Source organism: Theobroma cacao, chromosome 7, assembly GCF_000208745.1.
Source record: "Theobroma cacao cultivar B97-61/B2 chromosome 7, Criollo_cocoa_genome_V2, whole genome shotgun sequence".
In the NCBI taxonomy this organism is placed as follows: domain Eukaryota; kingdom Viridiplantae; phylum Streptophyta; class Magnoliopsida; order Malvales; family Malvaceae; genus Theobroma; species Theobroma cacao.
Genome location: NC_030856.1, coordinates 10299907 through 10325663, shown reverse-complemented (window position 1 = coordinate 10325663; position 25757 = coordinate 10299907). Strand labels below are relative to the sequence as shown.

General features: G+C 34.5%; 2 protein-coding genes across 2 annotated transcripts; both read left to right on the top strand.

Annotated features, from left to right (window-relative positions):
- On the top strand, positions 10171–16036 carry LOC18594600 (BTB/POZ domain-containing protein At1g04390). Its single transcript, XM_007022214.2, has 8 exons — positions 10171–10412; positions 10518–10644; positions 11322–11826; positions 11932–12065; positions 12155–12597; positions 12747–13856; positions 14078–14230; positions 15034–16036. The coding sequence occupies exons 1-8, from the start codon at positions 10297–10299 to the stop codon at positions 15476–15478; spliced, it is 3033 nt and encodes a 1010-aa protein (XP_007022276.2). The 5' UTR covers positions 10171–10296; the 3' UTR covers positions 15479–16036.
- LOC18594598 lies at positions 23083–24738 on the top strand. Its single transcript, XM_018124633.1, has 4 exons — positions 23083–23146; positions 23268–23332; positions 23424–23588; positions 24307–24738. The coding sequence occupies exons 1-4, from the start codon at positions 23083–23085 to the stop codon at positions 24685–24687; spliced, it is 675 nt and encodes a 224-aa protein (XP_017980122.1). The 3' UTR covers positions 24688–24738.

Sequence of the window (25757 nt, the reverse complement as noted above, 5' to 3'; positions counted from 1 at the left end):
CAATCTGAAAAGAAAGAAATGAGGTGATCTTTAAAGGAAAAGAATGGAGTGCTAAAAACTGTGTGGAATTGGTGAGGTTCAGGTTAGTGACATGGGCAAATGCGAGATGGCCAAGGGAATATTTGTTTGTGCTCGATGCATACAGAAAACCACTTGCACATAGTAGCAGGATAAAACAAAAAAGTGCCAAAAAAGGTGTTAAATGGGAAGAACCAAAAGCAGGAGAACTAAAATTTAATATGGACCCGGGCCAGCAAGTATAGGAGGCATTTTGAGAAATGAGAAGGGGGAAGTTAAAGCAATGTTCTCTAAATCCATAGGCAATGCTGATTCTAATGTGGCTGAGGTCATGGCGATAAAGGAAGCCATTGTTATCTTCTTGGCTTCATAGTGGAAAAATGATTACAAATTGGTGATCGAGAGTGACTTGAGTAATGCGATTAAATGGATGAAAGCATCGGATGAAGCTCCATGGAGAATGAGGAAACAGCTTTTGCAGATTGAGAGCTTTTTGGAGAAACTGGGCCCCTGGGAGATAAGGCACATCAATAGAGAGGCTAATCAAAGAGCTGACAATCTCACAAAGGAAGGAGTTCTTTTGCATCCAAGATTCCTGCGGGTTTTTCAGTAAGGATTACCTTTCTCTGTTCGCGTTCTTTTTTGAATATGCCACAGGAATGTTCTAGGAGATTCTGTGTTGGGCTTTTGATGATGGATGGGGAGCTGGTTTCATTTATTTATGATGTTTGATGGTTCTCTGGAAAAGGTGAATGTTGTTTCGAATAGTCAATTGTTTGATATTGGCCTTTTGGGTTGGTGTCCTGGGGTTGTGTTTGTTTTTATGTTGTTCTTAGGTGCATGGCATCAAGTTGAAGATTTCAGGGTTTTTGTTGCTGTTTTTGGTGTAAATGGAAGGTACAGAGTGATATGGGAAACTGATTTTGTCTTTTGAATAGGAATATTGGGAGTGTATACTATTTACAGGTTAATGGCATACCAACCGATATTCCTTTTGTTTTGGCCTGGTTGCTCGCCATGGCTCTTGTAAAGGGGAAGATTCTCAGTTGTTTAATGAAATTCTTCTTTTAACTTTAAAAAAAAAACATTAATATCTTTTTGTTTGTATCAAAATTACTTTTTAATTTCACTAACTTGCAATATTTATGAAAAAAACTCAAAAAAATTAAAGTTAAAATTAATAAATATTTATTAATTCATATTTTCAGAAAAAGCCCAAAAATTGCATACTAATCAATAATAAACAATTGTTCTTATCAAACAAGGCATCAATAAACAATTATTAATTCATATTTTTAGAAAGCATCAACAACAATTATTAATTCATATTTTCAGGGGAAAGTATGGATTAATTCACCGCGTTTCAACTCCAATTCAAGCTCTCAGGTTGTTTCCTACTTCCAAAGTGAAGGTGGTGGCTGCTGTGTTTAGTGTTGGGGAAAATTGATAAAGAAGAATGAGATGTTGCAGTACAAATTGGAGCCCATCCCTTTCCTGGAAAAGCAGGTTAAGAGGACAGAGGAATGAGGAAAACTTTTGACAATGGACATCGAGAGACTGTTAGTATCTGACGACAACAGGTTTGACTTTATGAATGGTATAGCAGTTGAGGTTAAAGAATATGTTAAGCGTAATCGTGTTGAATATGGAGGTATGTATTTTCTCGACGCAATACGTGGGCGACACATTATATATTCTAAAAGAAACTAATTTCTTTTTTTATCTAATGAGAATTATCGCATATTTTAAATAAGTAACACATCTTAATACTTTTTAGATTTTAATCAGAATTTTACATGATTCTATTAATTTTTGAAATGTACAGTATACTTAAAAATAATATCTTTCCTTAAATACACAATCCAAACGTTAGTCAATTTTTAATATTTTTATTAATTTGATGAGATAACAATATTTTTAAAATAATTTTTTCCTTTATTAATTTTAAAAATAATCATTCGTAATTTTAAAAATTAGGCATAATATACAAAAAAATCCTTAAACTATTTAAGAAAATTCAAATAAACTCTTATACTTTTATTGCGTTCAATTAAGCCCTTATTCTTTTATTGTTAGTCAAATAAATCTTTATACTTTTTATTTTAAGTCAAATAAACCCTTATTACTAATGATTGATTTAATTAAAATGTCATTTGTTGTTCTATATCTCATGACGTTAATGTGACATGTTAAAATATTATAAGTGATTATAATGTGGCATGTTGGCTTATCATAATTGATGATGGTATATCATGCTAATTTGGTATAATAACTTAATAATGTGACATTTTTTACCCTTCACATTAATATCATGTTAGTGTCATATGAATATAAAATGATAAGTGGCATTTTTATCATTGAAAATTAGTGGATCATTAGTTATAAGGGCTTATTTGATCCAAAATAAAAGTACGGGGGCTTGATTGAATGAAATAAAAAAGTAAGGGTTTATTTGAATATTCTTAAATAGTTTAAGGGTTTATTTGAGCATTATGCCTAAAAATTATCACTATATAAATTATGATTTTTTATTTTAAAATTTTTTCTCTTTTTTGTAAAAAAAAAATTCTCTCAACCTAACCACCTTGAGACGAGCGATGCTCCCAAAAGGTCTAACATGTTGCTCCTAAGGGAACGTTGAGGCTCCTAAGGGAACGTTGATCTGGTGCTCCCCTCCCTTGGGGATGAGAAGCCTTAAAGGGGAGTGCTGAAGATCCTTAAAGGAGCATCGACTTGAAGGGAGCACCAAATTGATGCTTCCCTCCCTTGAGGTGCATTAGATTTGGTGCTCCCCTCTTTTGGGAGCATCAAGGGAACGTGATCTATTCAGATTTAGCCATGGAGTGGCCGACCATAAGGTAGTCAACTAGTAAAAGGTAAGGTAGAGAGATTTAAAAAAAAAAAGTGGAGAAAGAAAGGTATTTTAAACATTTTATGTTTATCTCTTAATGCCGTTTATACATTTGAAACAAATTGTCTATTTTGAAAATTAATAAACTCATATGATATTCTGATTAAAGCTTAAAGTGTTAAGATATTTTACCCTGTATTGAAAATTTACCTTCTATATTGCAGAAGAGTTCTTTACAATAGCATCAATGGAGTTTGAAGGAAAAAAAGTTTAAATGGTAGAAGATGAAGATGTGTTGAAGAAGCTACCATTTACCATTTAACTCTGTTATCTCAAGTGGTTGTGGAATTTTATTTTATTAGTATATTTTACTTTACTGTTGTTATATTTTGACTTTTCGAGAATTTTTCCATTGATTTTCTTTATTATTAGCTTGTTAAATTCTAGAGCTATAGTTGCTTTAATTATTCATGAAACGGTGTATATCATACTACCTCTGAGTAGGCTTTTGCATTTTCTCTCTCCTTATTCTCGATTACTCTCCTTTTCCTTCTTCTTCAATTTTTTTCTCAATTCTTAAAAGTTTTTCTAGATTTTTTCAATAACCCTAAATGTTAATCTTTCCTACATTTTATACGTTACCAGCAATTCCTAATTTTGAGAAACCCTTTACTTACCCTATCGATTGCCTCATTTCCTTTCTATTTTCTTGCCCAACCACTTTTTTCTCTTTCTTCCGTGCCCTCCTTCTTCAAAATGCATCACCCCACCATTTATATACACTACAAAGACTTTAATTAATCAGCCTTTGCAGAGAGCTCGATTGATTTAACTAAGGGTAGCATGTTTGTTGAGAATGTACAACTTTGCCACTTGTAAATGGTTGGCAATTCAATTAATCATCCTAATTCTGATTTGCTTGAGTTGCTCAGCATGCAGAGAACTTTTGCTCAAACACTAATCAATTTTATCAAAAAAATAAAAAAAATACACATGAATGTTTTCTATCTTAGTTTGATATACTACGCACATGGTAAACAAACGTGTGAAACTTTTTATACTCTATAAATTATATTAATATTTTTCATATTAATTTTTTGAATTATTTATGTCATGCTCCCAAACTTGAGGCACGACAGACGTCAAGCACCTGCAAGATATAACCCAATTCGTACTTTAGTTAGAAATTCCTTAAACATTTTTCCCTTTCCTTTGTCTTTCTTCTTCTCCTTTTTCTGACTGTCTTTCTCTTAAGCCTAACAATATGAAATTGAGTTAACTTATACTATTTTTTTTATTGCTTTTCTTTTAAACGTGTTGAGATAAAACTGATTACTTTTCTTTTTAAAACGTGATAAAATTAATTGACTGTTTTTCTTTAAACGTGCTAAAGATAAAACTGACTAATTTTCTTTTTAAAATACAATAAGGTAAAACTGACTAATTTTCTTTTAAACGTGATAACGTAATCTGATACCAATTAAAATATATCTACTCTATTTTCAAAAAGGTCCTATCTTCTTTTCTCTTTTATTAATAACCCTAAAGCTATATCTGTAATTATCAACTAAAGTGATATATATATATATATATATTTTTGTGAGGGGTATTGCATCTTCCCCTCTTTAAAGGAGTTTAGTCCCTTAAACTCTTACCTTGGTCCTCAAAAAGGTAGGGATACTTCTCATTAATAATTTTTTTCCAAATCTCAAGTCGCTTTCCGTTCCATGTGATTACTTCACTGCACTTTAACATAAGGAATAGTCTGCATTCTCAGAACTTACTCCTTCCAATCCACAATACGTATAAAATGCTCATCATAAGACAAATATTTTCTAAGTTTTAAAGGAGTTAACTCTACCACATGACTAGGATCTAAAACATATTTCCTCAACAAGGAAACATGAAGCACATTTTGCACTCTTAATAGAGTAGGTGGAAACGTTGGTCTATAACCTGTTCTATAAGCCACATCACCAACCCTGTCCAAAATCTCAAACGGACCCACATAACGAGGACTAAGTTTTCCTCAAATCCCAAATCACATTACTCCTTTGGTAGAGGAAACTCGCAAGAACACATGATCTCTAACCTTAAATTCTAACTTTCTTCTTCTATTGTCTGCATAACTTTTCTGTTTACTTTGAGTCGTACGAAGATGTTCTCTGATTAACTGAACCTTCTTAACTGCTTGCTGAATAAAATCAGGACCCAATAATTATCTTTCACCCGCATCATCCAACAAAGAGGTGACCTGCACTTCCTATCATACAAAACTTCGAATTGAGCCATTTGGATACTAGATTGATAGCTATTATTGTCAGCAAATTTCGCCCATGACAAGTGTCGATTCCAATAACCTCCAAAATCCATGACATAAGCTCTCAACATGTCCTTAAGAATTTGATTAGTTCTCTCGGACTGACCATCTGTTTAGGGATGAAAAGTAGTGTTAAAATTAAGTTTGGTACTCAAAGCTTTATGCAAACTCTCTCAAAATTTTGCCACAAATTAGGAGTTTCGATCAGATACAATGGACATTGGTACCCTATGTAATCTCACAATCTATTCCACATATAACTTCGCTAACTTTTAGAATGACATTCTCGTACGAATAGCCAAGAACTGACTAGAATTTGTTAATCAATCAACAATCACCCAGATGCCATCATTACCTTTCGGGATTCTTGGTAAACCAGATATAAAGTCCATAGTAATTCGTTCCTATTTCCATTCTGGAATAAGGAGTGGTTACAATAACCCTACTAACCTCTGATGTTCAGCCTTGACTTGCTGATATGTCAAACATTTGGCTACAAACTGTGTAATCTCTTTCTTTATATTGCTCCACCAAAAAGTGTTATTCAAATCTCTATACATCTTAGTACCACTACGATGGATTGTATAATTACTATAATGAGCTTTCTCCAAAATTTTGCTTTTCAATTCCATATCATCAGGAACACAAATTCTATCATCAAACCTCAAAGAGCCATCCTCATGAATCCTAAAGTCTGGTTTTAAACCAGATTCTGCTTCAAGTTTAATGTGCTGAAGTAGAAGATTATCTGCTTAGGTTGTCTTAATCTTGTGAATTAAAGTTGGTTGTACTAGTATGTTAGCCAATAATACTCCAGAACCATGGATACGTACACCAATATCCATCCTCCACAAGTCCTCCAAAATCTATTTTTGGGAAGTAATCATTACAATCTTGTTCCCAAAAGTCTTTCTACTTAAAGCATCAGCAACTTTATTTGCCTTACTTGGGTGATAATTGATTGCCAAGTCATAATCCTTCAATAATTTTAATCATATTTTTTGTCGCATATTCAACTCTTTCTGCGTGAAAAGATATTTAAAACTTTTATGATCTGTAAAGATCTCACAAGACTCACCATACAAATAATGTTGCCAAATCTTTAAGGCGAAAACCATCGTTGCCAACTCCAAATCATGAGTAGGGTAATTTTCCTCATAAGGTTTCAACTGCCTAGAAGCATAAGCAATCACCTTATCACCCTTCATAAGAACACACCTAAGTCTCTTTTTGGAAGCATCACTATAAACAACAAATCCCTTACCACTAGTAGGTATGATAAGTATAGGAGCAAATACTAATCTTTTCTTTAACTCCTCAAAGCTCTTTTCACAGTCATTTATCCACTCAAATCAAATTCCTTTCCGTATCAATCTGGTCAAAGGTAAGGCAATATGAGAAAAATCTTCTACAAATCGCCTATTATACCCTTCTAAACCTAAAAAACTACAAATCTCAGAAACATTATTCGGTCTTTTCCAATTCACCACTACTTCAACTTTTTTTTAATCCACTGAAATCCATCTTTTGACACCACATGCCTAAAGAAGGCAACACTAGAAAGCCAAAATTTACATTTCTTCAATTTGGCAAATAACTACTCTTGCCTCAAAGTCTCCAAAAGAATCTTTAAATGTTCTTCATGATTTACTGAGCTAAGGGAATACACCAAAATATCATCAATAAAAACAACCACAAACTTATCCAAATAAAGTTTAAAAACCCTATTCATTAAGTCCATAAAAGTAACTGGAGCATTTGTCAACCCAAAAGGCATTACAAGGAACTCATAATGCCTATATCGAGTATGAAAAGCAGTTTTGGGAACATCCTCAATTCTCACCTTCAACTGATGGTAACCAGATCGAAGATCAATTTTGAAGAACACTTGCCCCTTTTAATTGATCAAATAAATCATTTATTCGAGGTAAAGGATACCTATTCTTCACTGTTACCTTAGTTAACTCTCGATAATCAATTCACAACCTCATATTCTCATCTTTTTTCTTCACAAATAACACTGACGCTCCTTAAAGAGATACACTAGGTCTAATAAAGCCCTTATCAAGAAGTTCTTGCAACTGCTCTTTTGACTCCTTCAATTCTGTAGGAGCCATTTTATAAGGAGCTTTAGAAATAAGGCAAGTTCCAAGAACCAAATCAATAGAGAAGTCAATCTCCCTATTAGGAGGTAAACGAGGTAGATTTTCAAGAAAAACATCTGAAAATTCCCTCACAATAGAAATCTCTTCAATCCTCAACTCCTTCATTCTAGTATCTATAACAGCTGTCAAAAATCCTTTACAACCCCTAGTAAGCAATCGCCTAGCTTTCAAAGAAGAAATGACTTGCAAAGGAATGTAAGTACCACTACCACGAAAAGAAAAAGGTGTTTCCCCAAGAATCTCAAAGTCCACCTTTTTTCCCTTGACAGTCAACTTTAGCAAAATTTGCAGCTAACCAATCCACCCTTAAAATTACATCAAAATCTTGCGTTTCTAAAACATATAGATCCGCAAACAATTCTTTATCCTCAATCCTTACCACACACATATTACATATCTAATTTGAGATAATTTCACCTTTAATTGGAGTGTCTATATATAGTTCATAATCCAAAAGCTTACAAGGCAAGACAGACTTTCGAACAAATGTAGCAGATACAAAAGAATGAGATGCACCAATATCAAACAATACATGACCAAAAATTGAGGCAATTGGTAATGTACCTGACACAACAGTGTTGGATGCCTCTACATCCGACTAAATGATAACGTAAGTACACTCCCGGGTGTGAGGTCTTCCCACCTTTTGATGTCTAGTAGAAGGTGTCGGTGTCGGCTGAACAACATGAGTAGATTGAGTCCTTTGCATTACCTGTTCAAAGGTTTGAGAGTTTTATGGCTTCTGCACTGATTGGGACTCTAGGGACATCAAAAGACAATCAGCAATACGATGGCCCTATTGGCCATATCTAAAGCAAGCACCAGTAACATGTATACATTCTGAAGATTGATGCCCTCTACAACAAAACGAACATCTAGGCCTTTGTTGAGACGTCTTGCCATGGTAAGATTGAGCTGCATGAGGAGGAAGTCTATCGTTGAAAGTAACAGAAGCTTGAGACTTTTTCAGTGGCTTGAAATTTGGAAGGACTGTAAAAAGCTCTCTTACCTCAAAAGTTTGAATCTTTACTCCTCTTTTTCTGAAAATCCCTCATTGCCTCTTGAGTCTCTCTCCATACAAAATCTAAGGATTTCGCCCTACCAACCACTTCATTGTAGCTAATCAAATGCAATGGAGCTAAGCCTCTGTGGATGTGAGCATTCAAACCATTTTTGAATCTCCTAACCCTACTTTCATCGTCAGAAACCAAAGAAGTAAAAAACTTGGATAGTCTATTAAACTTAGTCTCATAGTCATCTACTGCCATACTACCTTGCACCAAATTAAGGAACTCCCTCTCTAATTGTAACAACTTGCTCCGAGGAAAATATTTGGCATAAAAGGCACGACAATTCCCCCAGTTGAAGAACTCAAAGTCATTTTCATAAGTGTTAGCTACTCCTTTTCACCGATTATGTGCACTTCTTTGTAATAGATAGGCTGTAAATTTAACATTGTCCTGATCACTGGAACGAATGGCACCAAAAGCTTTCTCCATCTCCTCAATCTATAATTCTACATCATTAGGGTTTGTGGAACTCTTGAAAGGAGGAAGGGCTATTTTCTTAAATTCACCCAAGGCTTTCCACTTCATAGAATTATCAATCTGTTGGACCAATTGCAGACATTGTCATTGCTCTCTAACCAAACCGGCTACTTCTTGGATCAAGTTCAGTACTTTGTCATCACTTCCAAGCACAATATCTTGTGTCTCCTCGATCGAATTGGTAAGAGGTTGGTTAATTTCAACAGCCATTTGAGTATCTGATGTGTCAACATTGTCTTGATTTTAGTTTAGAGGATTTCGGAGTCTTTCAAGGCGAGAACCTTTAGCACCAACAACTCTAACACTAGCTACAAGTTCGGCAAGATTTGGCTCACGGTTTCAACGAGGAGGCATACTGGTTATTCATAACAAGAAAAATTACCATTAGTTTTTTTTTTACTCTAACATAAAGCGTTCGAATAAGTATATATAAAATATTAATTGAAATAAAACGTCCTAATCTATTTTTTTTCCTACCCATCTCTCGGATCTTGCTTAAGTTGTCAAAAACTACATAATTATGTCTAACTTGGGCTCTGATACCACTAAATCTATTACACCCTCAAACCTTGAGGCACAATAGACGCTACACACCTGCAAGATATAACCCTATTCATACCTTAATCAGAAATTCTTTGAACACTTCTCCCTTTCCTCTATCTTTCTTCTTCTTCTCTTTTTTCTAATTGTCTTTCTCTAAAACTTAACGGTATGAAATTGAGTTAACTTCTACTAATTTTTTTTATTTATTTATATTTAAACGTATTGAGATAAAACTAATTACTTTTCTTTTTAAAACATGACAAGATTAACTGACTACTTTTCTTTTAAACGTGTTAAGACAAAACTAACTAATTTTCTTTTTAAAATAGATAAGGTAAAACTAATTGATTTTTTTAAACGTGATAATATAATCTGATACCAACTAAAATATATCTATTCTATTTTCAAAAAGATTCTTTCTTTTTTTCTCTTTTTATTAATAACCCTAAGACTATATTTGTAATTATCAAATAAAGTGATATATTTATTATTTTTTTAGAGGTATTACAATTTATAAACAAATATTAGTATTTATTAAATTAAATAAATTGTATATAAGAAACTAGTATTAGTTATTTCCAGAAATGGGAATGATTACTATTACTGAATAAAGGAGAACAACCCAACCAAACGTGCCTTCTGTATCACGTGACATGCACGTGCATGAATCAGTCCGATCCTTCCCGCAATTTTCCAGAAGCACTTAAAACCGCCCTATCCGCATGCTGCTTAAATCTTTCCTTAAACCCATGAAAATTGCGAAAGGAACAAGTCAGAAATCGTTTCCCGGAAAAAAAAATTTTCTGAAATTGAAATAATCAGCCATCAAAGAGTAAAGCCAAGAGAAAACTAATGAAATCAACAAAACGGGGAGCAGCAGCAGATAGCAATAGAGGAAGCAGTAGCAGTGGCCATTTACACACTCTCCATCAACGTCTGAAACATGCTTTAAGTCTTGGCAACACCAGGTAAACCTGCCCTTTCTTTCTTTATTTCTTTTATTTGAAGTATTGTTAAATTATATCTGATTTTTTTTGATAAATTACTAAAATTGGGTTCTGGGTGATGGGCAGATTGTGTGATGATAAAGAAAAGAAATGGCAGTGTACGGATATAGAGATTCAGAGGCATGTAATTCGTTCCCTTGCTGCTTTTCTTGATTGTATTTCTGGAGACGCCTCCCACCATCGGCTTCTCAAGGTTTTTCTTTTTGTCTTATAGGGCTTATGTTTTAATTCTATTTGGATATTATCTATTTCTTTTGATCATTGGGTTGTATAGGGTGTTGAGAATGACCAATATGCTGCTAGTAATTAGTGTCTGTTATTTCTGATATATATATATATATTCCGGAAGCAAAATGTAAAAAGACCACGTTATGATATCAAAGCAATTTTTTTTTCAAAGAATTAGAAATCAAAGAGTTTAGCCGTTTACCTTTTTGGTATTCAAATATGAATTTCCCTTTATACTATTTGCTTTTTGGCTTATAGCAGTTTTGAGGACGTAAAAAGTAGTGAAAAGCAGCAAGTAAATGCCTTACTTAGTTATGATGCAAAAACATACTTGTAGAGATTGCTCTTGCTCATGGTGGATATCAGTTGCAACATTCATGTAGATAGATATATTGCTTATCTCATATTCCCCCTTTTTGCTTTAGTTCTTTTCCATCTCTTTCTGGTATATGATGCGTAGTTGATGAATGTTAGTTCAGGTGTTATGCGTGTTCATTCATGCTACCGTGTTTGGTTCTGGGAAATATATACTTATACTGTTAGAAGTCAGTCAATATGAGTCTGCTTTGATTGGTTAGTAAGTACCACATGCTACTTTGTCCTCCTTTTAACAATTTTCATTTCGTTGGATTCGACTTCCAGGATTCACTCGCTGATATAGTTGGGGCATTGGTGTGGATTCTGCAATGTAAAAGTGGAGCTATAGTAGGCATGGCAGCAAATATGGTAGTCAAGTTGATTGGCACTAACAGTTCAATGATGCAATTGTACTTGGCAGATCTCATCAATCCTTTATCATCCCTGTTATGTTCCAAAAATGTAGAAGTTTCTACCTCCTGTGCCACTGCTTTGAACATGATCCTCTCCAATCTAAGTGTTAAGAGCGAGAAAGAAGTTTGGGAGATAGTCAAAGAAGCAAAGACTGTTATTCAAATTATTAGGATTATGCGGGAATTTCCTGGTGGAACCTTGTCTATTGAGTATTTTCAAGAGATGGCTTCCCTTTTGAGTATGATATTGTGGCAGTGGCCTCCATCTCGTTATTCTGTTTGGAATGATCCTATAATGATGAAAGTTTTAGAAGATAGTTGCACAAAATCTAATGTCTCTACAAAAGTTGCAGTGTTGAAATTGTATTCTGCATTAGGTATTGATCATCTGTATAAGACCTTTTTTATCTTTCTTTATGTTCAATGTACTAGTTTTTTCCCTCAATTTCTGGATTGAATGATTTCATATCTCTTTTTGCCAGCTCTATGCAATATAGTGGCCAAGAAGCTTCTAGAAAATGGAGAAACCATTCTACCAATGATGGTCAATTCGATGGGTGGCTCAGAGCCTCTGTCAATTAGAATAGAGGGATTTAGACTTGCCCAGCATTTAGTGGTAAGGATTATAATTTGTTTTCATTTGCAAATACCCTTAACAGAAATTTATTTTTGTTGTTTGTGTAATTTTATCCACTTGATACTTAGGCAGATGAACATCGATGCAAAATAATGACAAGCTTACATTCTGGGCCTCTAGTTAAAGCCATTATTGGAGGAATGAGAGGATGGAGCTTGGTCTCTGGAAAGATTGCAAATGATCAGTTGTCTTTGCTAGAAGAGGCCTGTCGATTGGCTCGAATTACTCGGTGGCCAGGAGAACATCACATTTGCTTTTGGGAGGAAGGGATTGACAAAGTCCTTCTTGATCTGCTTCTTGAAAACTTTGACAAACAAGCGTCAGAACATCCTTTGTCACGTGAGGAACAAATGTCAATTGCTCAGGAAGGCCTTGATGCAAATTTTCTTCTTGCTCTAAGGCCACACATTTGGGAGATTCTTGGATGGCTTGCACTGCACTGTGCGAAAGATTTTAGACCAAGTGCACATCGAAATGAGCTCTATGTTGACATCCTTATCACATGTGCATGGTAATATTCCCATTCATCAGTAAACCTTGTTTGGCTTATCCAGTTATCCACATTTCATATTTTTATCCTATATGTGTATTTTTGTCCATTTTTTGTCTTTTTAGGTACTGAGAGATATTTTCCTTGCAAATGCTGATATCCTTTGATAGCGTGTCTTTTGTAGAAGCAATTCGCAAAGGATGCCAAATATGTGAAAATGGTGATACCTATAGAATTGAATCATCCTCAAGATCAGTTTTAATGATGATGCATTCTCCCAGCACGTATATTGCATCAAAAGTGAGGCTCATCCTTTCTGGAGTTCTAGAGCCAAAGGGCAATGAGTATCTGAAACGCTTGCTGCATTTACTAAAGTATTCATCATCAACAAACAATTATGGATTGCCAAACATTCATAAAACTGTCATTGAATTAGTTGGCTTGATTTGTTATTCTGGTTTGCCACAATATCAAAAGAATGTTATTGGAGGTGATGGAATGAAGACATTAGTGACTCTTATAGGACGGTGCTTGAGAAATCAAGTTTCTATTAGGAGTAGGAGCGTTGCCCCCCATTTTCATAGTGCATTTTATGAGAGGGCATGTTGCTGGATGACTACAGAAGAATGGGAAGGAAAAGATGCTCTTCTGTTCTACAGTTTGTGGGGACTAGCTGAGTTGGTACAGCATTCCTCTGATATAAATCATACCAAATCTCACCTAGTTGAGACGGTACAAGATGTCTTACATAATGTATCTGCTTCTGGACCAAGATGGTTTGCTGCATATATTCTTAGTTATTTTGGAGTTTATGGATTTCCAAATAAACATGACAAAGGCTTTGGGAAAGCACTTGAAGATAAGGAACACACAGATGTGCAACTCTTTTTCGCAAATGGTGAGTCTGTGAGTGCTCATGGAGTTATTCTTGCTGTTCGTTGTCCATCATTGCTACCTCTTGAGCAATTTCCTCATCATGTAAAAGCAACCGATAATTTTAGAGTAAGAGATATTCCAGAGAAGCTCTGTCCAAAGTTCCGGAAAGAAATTCGTTTGTCTGCTAATGTTGATCAGCAGGCACTACTGAAGTTGTTGGATTATGTTTACTTTGGTTATCTTGAAGCAGGAGAAGAGCTTGCAAGGAAGTTGAAAACTCTAGCTAAGTGTTGTAACCTGCAACCTCTATTCCTAATGCTTTGCAGAAAGATTCCTAAGTGGGGTACTCCTATTCCAAGCTCTGATCTCATTCATGCTCTTGGTCCTGTTGGGTTCCATTTTGTGTACGTCTCTCCCTCTCTTGCCTAGTGACACCCTCATTGTGTTATGTCAGTATAATCATCTGCCATTCTATTCTCAACTTGTGCATCTAATGGGGAGGCTTCATTGTGAAGAACATTTTGAAAGTACACAGCAAAGATAATATGCTCATCCATTGTTAATTTGTGCTGTCTTCCTGTTTGTCTATGTTGTGAACTAAAAGTTGTTATGTTTCTTGTTTCAGGGATGTAATCTTGGAAGCTAAAGCAACTGAACGAAGGCCCTGGGCGTGCAGCTTTTGCTCTCTATTGGTGCCTCACATGCATGCTCACAAAATTATATTGCAGTCAAGTTGTAATTATCTTCGAGCCTTGTTTCAATCAGGAATGCAGGAAAGGTCCGCAGAAAGCAGTTTACTCTTCTTTTTACATATTTAAAGTCTTATCTTGTGCATACTTTGGCATAATAAGTGATGAAAGCTGTTGTTTGCTATTGAGAGTTGTATGCATCAGTGTGGCAGCAAAAATCTTTGAAGAATGGACATGATAAATATGCGGAAAGAGTTGAAAATATTATGACATCTTTTTTTTATTGGTGGGGTGTGCGGGTTAACTAAAATTGGTAGCCAAGTATTTTATATATTTTGTTATTATTTTACTCTTCGATTTCTAAATGGCTAAATAAATAAGTATTTTACTCAGACTAGTTTGAAAATATGTTATTTTCTTCAATATTGTTTACGGGACAAATGGATTGGCATTCAACAAAATGTTAAAAAAAAAAACGATTTGTTTTTGTGGGACACAGTTCAAAGACATGAGTTACCCGCCAAATGATATCTCTCTTTCCTTGGAATTTCTAATGAAACCAGGAAAAGTATGGTCCCTTTACACCCATTTCTCTCTCTCTCTCTGGACACAAACGCACACACATTAATCTTTTAGGATTATTTTGGGGGCTTGGTTGTTTTAGCTTTTCAATTTTCACTTGTTAGACCAAGTAACTTTGGATTTTCTGACCATCATTTCTTGATTTTGCAAAGTAGTGTATTAAATTTGATATATTTTATATGGTGCTTTGATGGATTTCTTTCTTCAACACAGGTCATTATCTATGCGCCTTCAGAGTTTACTTTGGTACCTAATATTAACATTTCTGTCTCTTATTTATCCTGACTGAAAAGGTTCTATTTGCTCGCAGCCATTCGCAAATCATAAAGGTTCCTATCAGTTGGGAAGCATTGATTAAGTTAGTGCAATGGTTCTATAGTAGTGAGCTGCCAAATCCTCCCTTTGGATGTTTGTGGGACAATATGGACATTAAGGAAAGGCTATATGAGCTGAAACCTTATGTAGAACTTTACTGGTTGGCTGAATTTTGGATTTTGGAAGATGTTCAAGATGCCTGCTTCAGAATAGTTGTATGTTGCTTGGATTCTGATAGGCAATTGTCTATTGAAGTTATTAAACTTGCAGCTAATTTCTCTCTATGGAAGCTAGTTGAGGTAGCAGCAGAGTATATGGCCCCCCTTTATCATAAACTACGAGACACTGGTGATCTCGAAGAACTTGATGAACTGCTAGTTGATTTGGTTCGTGATGCTTCTGTTAGGCTTTCTCAAGATCGTGGTAATTTGTCTGGATGATATTGTCTACATCCACATAATTCAGTCAACTATGAGTGTAGGATGCCTTGAAACCATTTCTCATACTTCCAATGTCATGCAATAGCAGATATGGATGTGCTTGATCTGCCTGGAGAATTTACATAGTCGCCCACCTAATTTTATATTCTATAATTAACCAATGAAAAGAAAAAACATGAAAGAGTTATACAGCCACAACCTTTTGGATCCGTAACTCAGGTCTTTCTAAGCTAGAAATGGTTCAAGTGTTAATTTGGTAAATATTTCTTAATTATTATTGATTTACATACTACTAAGGTGAAATTTTGAGGATGTGATTCATTTAGAAGGGTAGTATTGAAGGTGATTTATTTGGTAAATAGTTCCTTAGTATTTGCTATATATTTGTTCTAAGCAGCTTCTTTATCAAGGCTGGGAAGCTTTTCTTGTTTATGTTGTTGTACAAGAAGTAAGAACTATGATACAATGATGTTCCTATTGTTGGAGAATTTGTATGTGTATTTTGTAGTGAACCACCCTGTCTTGCCACTTGAATGTAAAATTGAGTTTGTCGTTTGACTTGATGCCAGGAAGTGCACTGATTTGTATGATCCATGTCGTTATATATATTGGTTATAGACAATTGAGTTGGATTATAAGTATCCATTGTTAAGGATTTGATAATTTGATTGTACAAAGGATAGTAGTGTGTTTTCTTTGAATTCAACCTTTTGAGAAGCGATATGTAGTATGAGCTAAGGATGAAAAGTAGAAAGCTATGCCATTTTATCTGTTTTGATTGCTCTAACAACCATGATTGAGACCATCAGTAACGACTGTTGCTCCAAAATCCATTAAACACCATGGACATGATTCCACATCTATTGCATTCTCAAGGCCAAGTGCACCTTCCAATCAGCAATTGTCTATGTACTTTGGACAAAATCCCATTTTGATCTTCAGTCACAATGAGCAATGGCTACTAGTCGTAGGCGATTGGAAGATGGTGTTAAATCCGACAGCCGCATGGCTTTAGCTCAAGTTGTTGGATTAACTCTGTCATCCAATCCATCTCAGGATTCGAACTCGAATTTCGACATGGAATTTCATATCCAATCCATCTCAAGATTGAGCTATACAATGGAGGCACTTCTCTTCTATCAAATAAATTCCATTTCACCTATCTCAGGATTGAAACTTTGAGTTCCAGGATAAATTTCACATCTAACTGTTAGGGTGTTCCTTTGGAGGGCGAATTATATGAACAGAAAAATGGTTATGGGGAGTGGAATAGCTCTGGTTCTTGGATGAAATCAATAGGGTTTAATTTTCCACAATTAATGCTTCAGCCTATTGCAGTAACTATAGGGATAAGATGCTTCTCAATGTCAGAAGACCATAGTGGCAAACAACAATAATTCTGTCTCAATCTAAGGTCATGTTATATAAGCTGATGACATGAAATGTTCAGGATTGATAAGGACGCTCTGTGTCTAGCCAACCAGCTATTCCTTTGGTGGTAACCAGCACAGTGTCTGTGAAGCTCCCAATCCAGTGGTCTTCCCGCCTAAAGAACATCATACCTGTTAAAACTTGAGATTTGAGATTCCAATTTGTAGATAATTCAATTATTAGATTTATAAAGGAAAAGGGAAGAAAGGAGCAAGTAATGGATCTCTCTCGTTACATTCCCCTATCTTCACCTCAGGTCATTTCCAACATTTAGCATTCCATAAGCGTATCAAGTTCAAGAAGAAACGTGTTGGAACATGTTGGTCTTTAAACAGGCACAGTTATGCACTCCCTCCATATCTTACGTTAACAATGCTGACAATACTTCATATTCAGATACAGTCCAACAATCCTTGTGTTAATTCTTGAAAAGTACAATCCATCAAGTTATCATTGAAGGGAAATTAAGAAGTCACATTTTAAAAAGGAAATTGTGAAGAATAACACTTCTGATAAAATAATTTTAAAAATAATTATTAAAATAAATTTAACTGTTTTTAGTCAAAATTATGCATAACTTGAAAAAATTGCTCTTGAAGACATTTCAAATGAATTAAACTATTCATCACTATTTCTCTTCATCTCCGTCTGTGTTTTTGATTTCTCTCTCTCACTATCTAGTGTTCTCTAATTTTATCGATTTTTCTTTTTAACATCTATTTGCTATGATCCCAAGTTTCAAGATATCGAGCAATAGTTTTGATGAAATTGAAGTGAGTGACTATTTGGAAAATTTAATTTTTAGGTGTTTTGGATGAAACTAAAATAGTAGAAATGATCACAGATATTTGAAAGAACTTTTAATTAGATCATTTCGGGACCTAAACACCAATAAACTTAATAATTTGAAGTTTATAAACATAAAGTTTTAAAAGATATTTTTTTCGATTTTTAGCTCAAACAGGTGTTTTAGATAAGAAAAATTATGTTTTGATTTAAGAAAACATGTTAAAACACTTTAATTACTGTCAAATCGTTAAAAAGAAAAACAAAAAGAAATAAAGAGAGTTGAGAGGATTTAAAGTTTTGATTCGCAAATAACAACAACATTTTAAACATTAAAGTGTAACAAAAATTTTTTAAACATAACGTGTAATAACATTATTTTTTTCAGCATGACTTGTAATATATTTTTGTATATGGTGTGTAATAATAATAATTTTTTAATATAGTGTATAATAACTTTTTTTAATTATGACATATAACATGTTTTGTACATGACACGTAATAATAATATTTTTTTAAACATGACCTGTAACAAATTTTTTTAACCATGATGTGTAATAAATTTTTGTATATGACATGTAATAATAATATTTTTTCAACATAACGTGTAACATTATAAACAAGTTTTTTTGTTCAACTTCACTAAAAACAATTAAAATTATAAAAAGAATTATTTTTAAAAATATTTTATTTTTAAGAGTTATTTTTAATAATTAAAAATATGACCCTAACTTACAAGTAAGGGTATGCCTCTTTCCTTATAAGATGTCTTTTCTTAATAGAACACGACAGGTTTCAAAGTGATTAATACCTTGAATTTTGAAGCAATCCAACAATCCTTACATACGCAGATAACTTCGTCTTCGTCTGTGGGAAATCCATACCGACCCTTAGAAAAGCCACAATTCACCCTTTGATTGGGCGCTAGTGTTAGAAGGGGAATGATCACATATAATAGGTAAGGATTGGACTGCGTTTAAGGCTCCTGTGAGGTGTCTTTTGTTTTGAAAAAACCCTAAGGACAGGCCCTGAAGACAACATCGCGTAATATGCAACAATCATTGTATCAACAGATGGAAATCTCATATTGGCCCACAAAGAAAGCATTATCCACCCTTTACTAAAGGCAAAGTGTTGAGGGGGAAGATCCACGTCTAATGGTCAAGAATGAAATTGTGGCTCATAAGTAAGGATATGTCCCTTCCACTACAAGATGTCTTTTTATTTGTAAAAATATAAAATTGTGAAAATAAGTTTTAAAATAAATAATATTTATTATGAGATTTTTATTTTAAAAAATAAAATTATAAAAATAAGTTTCAAAACAAACAATATTTTCTATGAGATATCTTTTTTCAAAAAATAAAATCGCGAAAGCAAGTGTCAAAACAAACAATACCTTGCAACTAGATGTTTTAAGAATCTTTACATTAGCAAGATTTATGTGATGAAAAGGAGTTATATCAGTCTCATTATGTAATGTCAAATATTTATTTATTAAAAACAACATTCATTTGGACACAATGATGAAGTCTAATCCCTCAACCAAATTAGCCGATGGCATATTTGGTATAGGGTAATTATTCAAACTCTATGGTGATATGCACTTATGATTAGATCACTGTGTTTGGTAAGAACTCGATAATCTTATGTGATAACGATTTAAGATTATCGAGAGTGATTAAATCACTACCGTGAAAGATTATCTAATTCCCATCCGAGAAGGTGGGAAACCTTTTTTATCGGGGTGAAATAATCTATAAATTATGATAATAATATATTAGCATGACAGTAGATCATCATTAGGATCTTCAAAATGATAGTAAATGCTACAGCTTATAAGTGTACTATTCGGATATTGCCCCAAACAATTTAAAGATCCACCTTGTAAAGTTCTTGTGAAAGGTGAAAGGGGGATTGGGACAAGAAAGGGAAGGGAAGGGAAGGGAAAGGAAAGGGGGGAGCTGTTTATAAAATGTAGTATTCACTGTTACTGGATCATTGATTACAATTACATAACATGTATTTGGTATTCCTTTTACAATTTAGTGTCACACATACACGCGCGCGCACACACATACATACACTCGCACATAAATATATATGTTGCATAAATTTTTGTTTATTCTTATCATGCCTGTCATCATTCTCATATGCCTTTGTGAAGGATGTTGCCCCATACTCTCAGCCGATTTTAAGTATTGTCTTAATTATAAATATTTTTTTTTTAGAATTAGAAAAAGGAGGATTTGAACTCTACTTTTTAAACAAAGAGATCATATACTAACTAATGAGCCAAATACTGGGGTGTATATTAAATATAAACAGCTTATGTTATATTCTTCAATGAAATGTTAAAGTGAAAAACATTAATTTTTTTAAATATTTAATTTAGCTATAAATTGTATTAAACACAATGCATGAAGAGGACAGAAAGACTTTTTTCCCTCTTAAAAGCCGCCATATCATCTTTGCACTAATGCTCCCTTTTTCTACACATGCATTCATTTTGATGTCCGAACGTCACTTTCATTCTTCTTTCAATGTCTAGAGTCTACACATCACTTTCATCGTTTTTAATTGTTTAGAATTAGTTATCTTTTAAAGAAAACTTTATTAGGCAAGGCTTATGTCTAGACATCACTTGTATTTTTCCTTGTCTTACTCTTTATCTGTACTTTCAAAGATTTCCACACACTCCCATCCCACCCTTGTTAATCTTCTCTCCATACTAGAGACATGGTTATCTTAATCCAACTTTCCTCACTTGCCACAATTGTTCGATTCTTTACATCAAAAGACATTCATTATTGATTTAGTCATAAACCAAATGATCCATTAACTTAAATAAGGCTGCATAACAAGATTATCATATATAGCAGTTTCCACAATCAACTAAGCATAGTTCCATAAGCGTCAAGTCACCAGCTTGACATTTATGCCAAAAGGATGCTTTGAGCTTGAGCATCGACTAGAATAGCTTGGTCTATGTCGCATGTTTGCTTTTACTTTTATTAAGTAATTAAGTACACAAGTCATTATGCTTCACAATTGTCACAATTATGAATACTCAATATAAAAAAAAACTCATTAATTTATTTAGAGACCAATTATTAGTAGTGGTCAAGTCAAGTTTTTCAGACGTTGGAAATATAGTCAGAGGCGAGATTGGGTGCAGTCAAGTTCATCTGTTTAGTTTTGCCTCTTAAGTTTAGAAACTCATGTGTATGACATTGATATAGTTAAGCAAGGTATTTTGTTGATCGAAGTGGGTGAGAATCATCTATAATAATTATTGGGTGACAACAGATTAGGTAATGGAAACTGAACGCAGCTTAGAAAAGAATGAGTTCAATCTTCTTCCCAACATTTAACCAAAAAGGGTATCCTCTGGACCAATATCAACCACAATGTCCCTCAGAGAATGAGATATCAAAAGTTACAAGAGTAAGATCTCAAGTTTATCTTTTAATCACATCTTTAGTGAGAAAAACTCACTTATCTCATTAATTAATGTTCTCTTAAGCCTTGGTCTTGGAATTGCATCTCTCCATTCATAATCCAAATAAACATCTTATTAATGGAGCAACAATGATGAATGTGAAGGGAGAGGCTAACGAGGAAAGTCTTTGGTACGTCACCAAATATGAATGAAGAGACTTTAACTAAGTAATGGAATATTGGACCACAATTTGGATAATTATTTTCCATGGAAAACTAAGGAGCTTTGTCTTCTATGAAGCGGCAGGCAGGGCCACCTGTTTCGTTAATGCTTTCGAATGAAACAAGAAAACTTTTACCCAAAAACAAAAGGAGAAAACTTTTGGATCTTTTTCTTAACTTTCGGTTTCTTGCAATCTTTTGCTTTCATTTTGCTTCTTTTTCAGAATCTGATTGCCCAAACAAACTTTGCTAGAAGAGATTTGCTGAATATCTGAAACCAAGCTTGTACCATAGGCCTTGGAAATCATTAAGATATACCTCTATGTCATCCTCATCATGATCAATTCGGCAATAACAGCAATGACAACCAGATAATTAAATCCAGCAATAGCAAAGCCTGTGCTCTGTATTACACAGCCTTAATTAAATCCAGCAATAGCAAAGTCTGTGCTCTGTATTACACAGCCTTGTCACACAGCATAATTAATCTCATAAAAATTTAAATTTATTTTTTAATGAGATGGCAGCAGTCGATTATCCTCGTCGCAGTGTGTAGAATCAATATAAATCTTAATAATTAAATTCCATATCTAAAATAATAGCCACGTAAATACGAGAATAACATTGAAATGAACGATGCTTTTATGTGGAATGGAATAACAGGCTTTCATGATCAATTCAAGCATGTAATTGACGATGTTGCCTCTTTCTCAAAACAAAAACATCTCGCCATAAAATTTTATTTAGGTTATATGATATTAAAAGGAAAAAAGTATATGTCCCTCTCCTGTCTTATCTGAATCTGGACTGTGATGAGCATGAGAAAAAACATGCTGCCTGTGTTTTATCTCTTAAATGGTTCTGCCACCATTTTGCTGTACTGTACTGCTGTTTAAAAACCCACTGTGTTTTATATGGTTGGATTCTGCTTGATCAATTTTGACAGATACCGGGCTAGGTTGTGCTCTTGATTTATTTTTTTCTGGTAAAGTCTTTGGGTGAATGCCAGGAAATCTCTGGGAAGCTTTTTCTGCCAACCCCATGTGTTGTGTTTTCTGTTGGTGCGTGATGACAGGTGCTGCGACCTTCTTCTGTGTTTTTTCCTGCTTTGTATCTCAGAGTGCCTAACAGGGCCTGGCATGTTTTTGATTTTTCTGGGTGAGTGACTTTGTGTGTATAAGACTCTTAACATGCTTCATTCTTTTCTGCTGGAGGCTTAACTCCATTGTACTGATCCTTGTTTGATACCCCTATTAGGGGAGGCTAAACTAATTAACAAAGGAATATTTTGAGAATAAACCCTAAAAATAAGAAAACAATTAAAACTAGAGAAATAAAATGGGAAAAAAAATACAACATATTATCTCATTAATAATAAATTAAGCTTTTGTTTCTTTTAAGACTTTGTTTATAGGCTTGGGTATTTTCTGCCAGAGTTTGATAGCTACTCCGAAGGAAAAGAAAAATGCAAACATAAAAGTTACTATAATTTTGTTCTTGAACTCTTTCCTTTCCCGACCAAATACCGTGCATCCTCCATCACTAAGAAGACATATGGAAAACAAGGGTGACCTTACTGTTCCAAGGGTGTCACCCCAAGAAAGGGAAAAAAAAAAAGAGGAGACTTCAGTCAAATGAGAATAGTGTGCATCGGAGTATGACAATAAAAGCTAGTGTAATTGAATTGCAATTTCCACATTAAAGTAGAACAAAGTAAATCGCCAATGGAACACTACTCTTCTTCTCAGCAAGTTGTGTTGCTTCCTTCATATCCCATGCTTCTCTTTTGTAAGTGGAAATGACTGTTGAATTTGTTCATATATAGTCTTTCGAATCGACTAATTTGCATTTGCATTATTTCTTATTTGATGCAAAGTTACTACCTCCTTGTTGATGCTTTGTTTTGCAGCTCTTCTGATAAATGTACTGATTGAACATTGTACAACTGATGAACGACAAAATCTCCAGGCAGAGGTAATATATATTTTGCTTATGTTGCATTGCACCAATCTCCATCTAGATTGATACTTTGTGCTAATAGTATATATGTTTTGGTTATTTACAGATCACAACAACCCAGCATTACTATGATTTCAGTGATGAAACAACAGGGAAAGATACTGTAGAAATTGCACCTTCTGGCTTATTAGAGCTTGGTCAATCTTCTTGTCAAACTGGGACTTCGGAGATCTCCAATCCACTGAACTCGCTAGCAGAAGTTGTACAAGAGGTCTGAATTTTCCTTAACCAGATTTGCTCCATTTTGGAGGGGAAAACTATGATAGAAACCATGCATGGCTAGCCTCTCTCTTTTTCTCCATACGTATAATCACGGGACGCCAGCCTCAGACCTCTGTCCAACCCTCTCACCCAACCGAGGTTGGGCCATAGGCCTATCAATGCCACTGAAATAAGTCTTTGACTGTAGTCTGTAGCTAGCAACCCTACCAATAGAATCTTGTGTCAGAAATGGGACTTAAGCATTAGGTCATCATTATGTTAACAAACTTAGAACTACCAGCACATATCCGAGGGTGCTAGACTGTTGGATTTGGTACATATGTTCAGATTTTATCTTTTTTAAGCCATAGCCTTGTAGATATTGTGCCAATGCCTATCATATCTAGCGAGCTTAATGATCCAACGACTTAACCTTATTCAAGATAAGTAAAACCATATATACTCTACTAGGGCGGCCGGCCGAAGTTAACGCCGGTGACCCCTCTCCGATGCTTGAGTCAATAGAAGTCGTCAAGAGAAAATTACATCAAGGGGTACGTTCCTTATATCATGACGATAACATCTAATGTAGTTATATACCTTACCCACAACGGAGTCCTGGTGATGTAATAATAAGACACTGGACATGTTACGTCAATTTGAAAACATTTTATAGTAATTAGATTTTGAAGAATTTGATGATCATCTCTTTGGCGGTGAATTGGCAGGTTGATGGCGATGAAATTACAGCAGAACCAGCTATGGAAATACTGCCAAGATTCGATGAAGCTCAGGTGCAAAACCTAAGAAATGGGTTAAAAGTTGCAAGCCTGGTCATCTCAGTTTCTACAACTGGGATTTTTAGTTTCCTCGCCGGATTTCCTACAAGTCAACATCCCACCATGAAAAGCAAGCTTCTGTTCAAAGCTGGAATTCTCTCAATGTCTGCCTCACTGTTCTCTGCTTTAGTCCTATTGGTACTGTCAACAAACAAGGCCAAGTTTTCTGCCTTAAATCTAACTGTGGGAATTATCATATGGATTTCCACAGGATTGATGACATTGGCAGTGGTTTTGCTCATCATATTTTACTTGCAAAACACAACGTGATCATTAGCTATTTTCCCTTGAGGCAAGACAAGTGATCTATTGTAAGGAATTAGCCAGCTTTGTTTGGGTTAAACACTAAGGCCGCGTTTCATGTCGAGATTGGTTTCCTTGGAATGAGTAAACATAATATCGTTTGAACCACCAGTAATTCCAAGTGGAGTCTAACGAGAAATGAATGCTAAAAATTGTTATGCAATGACCTATCAACAAAAAGTTATTCTTACATAGGATAATAATTTTTAAAATTGGTTAAAAATATTTTTGTTTAACATTTTTCAAAAAGCAATGGGGTACTATTAAAGGTGATATCATGCGCCTTATGGACTGCTGCTTCAATTCAGCTTGCATTGATGGATGTATTAATACCTCTTTTATCACCTTGGTTTCGAAATGTTCCTACCTATCCTCCATAAGTGATTACTGGCCCATTAGTTTGGTAAGTAGTCTCTACAAAATCATTTCTAAGACTCTTGCTAACAGATTAAGGAGTGTTTTGGGAAAGGCGATCAGCAAAAATCAATTCGCTTTAATCAGGGGAAGACAACTACTTGATTATAGCCTTATTGCCAATAAGGTAATAGATCTTCTTAAGAAAGATCATGATGGGGGCCTTTTTTTCAAAATTGATTTCAAGAAGACTTTTGACAGTGTTGAGTGGTTTTTTGGACTTGTTAATCAAGTATATGAGTTTTGGTGAGAAATGGCGAGTGTGGATTCGTGTATGTATCTTGACTGCTTTTATCTCCGTTTTTGTTTATGGGTTTCCTTCATGTCAAATTCACATGAATAAGGGTTTGAGGCAAGGCGACCCACTCTCACTTTTTCTCTCTAACCTGGTCGCTAAGGGGTTTAGTATCTTAATGCATAAGCTGAAAGTGAACATATCATAGAGGGAGTCACTATTGGTAGAGATGAGCTTACCATTTCCCACCTTTAATTTGCCAATGATACGATAATAGCTTGTAGATTCTCTCTTGATAATTTGTTGAATGCTAAAACGATTCTAAGATATTTTTAGGCTATTTCGAGTTTTAAAATTAACCTCAACAAAAGCAATCTCTATGTTGTTG

Bases quoted from the DNA above. Each gene is read 5' to 3' on its own strand.
- LOC18594598 (XM_018124633.1), top strand. From the start codon at position 23,083: ATGGAACACTACTCTTCTTCTCAGCAAGTTGTGTTGCTTCCTTCATAT. The intron at 23,147-23,267 runs GTAAGTGGAAAT...TTTGTTTTGCAG, and splicing joins ATATCCCATGCTTCTCTTTT to CTCTTCTGATAAATGTACTG. The intron at 23,333-23,423 runs GTAATATATATT...GGTTATTTACAG, and splicing joins GACAAAATCTCCAGGCAGAG to ATCACAACAACCCAGCATTA.
- LOC18594600 (XM_007022214.2), top strand. From the start codon at position 10,297: ATGAAATCAACAAAACGGGGAGCAGCAGCAGATAGCAATAGAGGAAGC. The intron at 10,413-10,517 runs GTAAACCTGCCC...GGTGATGGGCAG, and splicing joins TTAAGTCTTGGCAACACCAG to ATTGTGTGATGATAAAGAAA. The intron at 12,598-12,746 runs GTAATATTCCCA...ATCCTTTGATAG, and splicing joins ATCCTTATCACATGTGCATG to CGTGTCTTTTGTAGAAGCAA.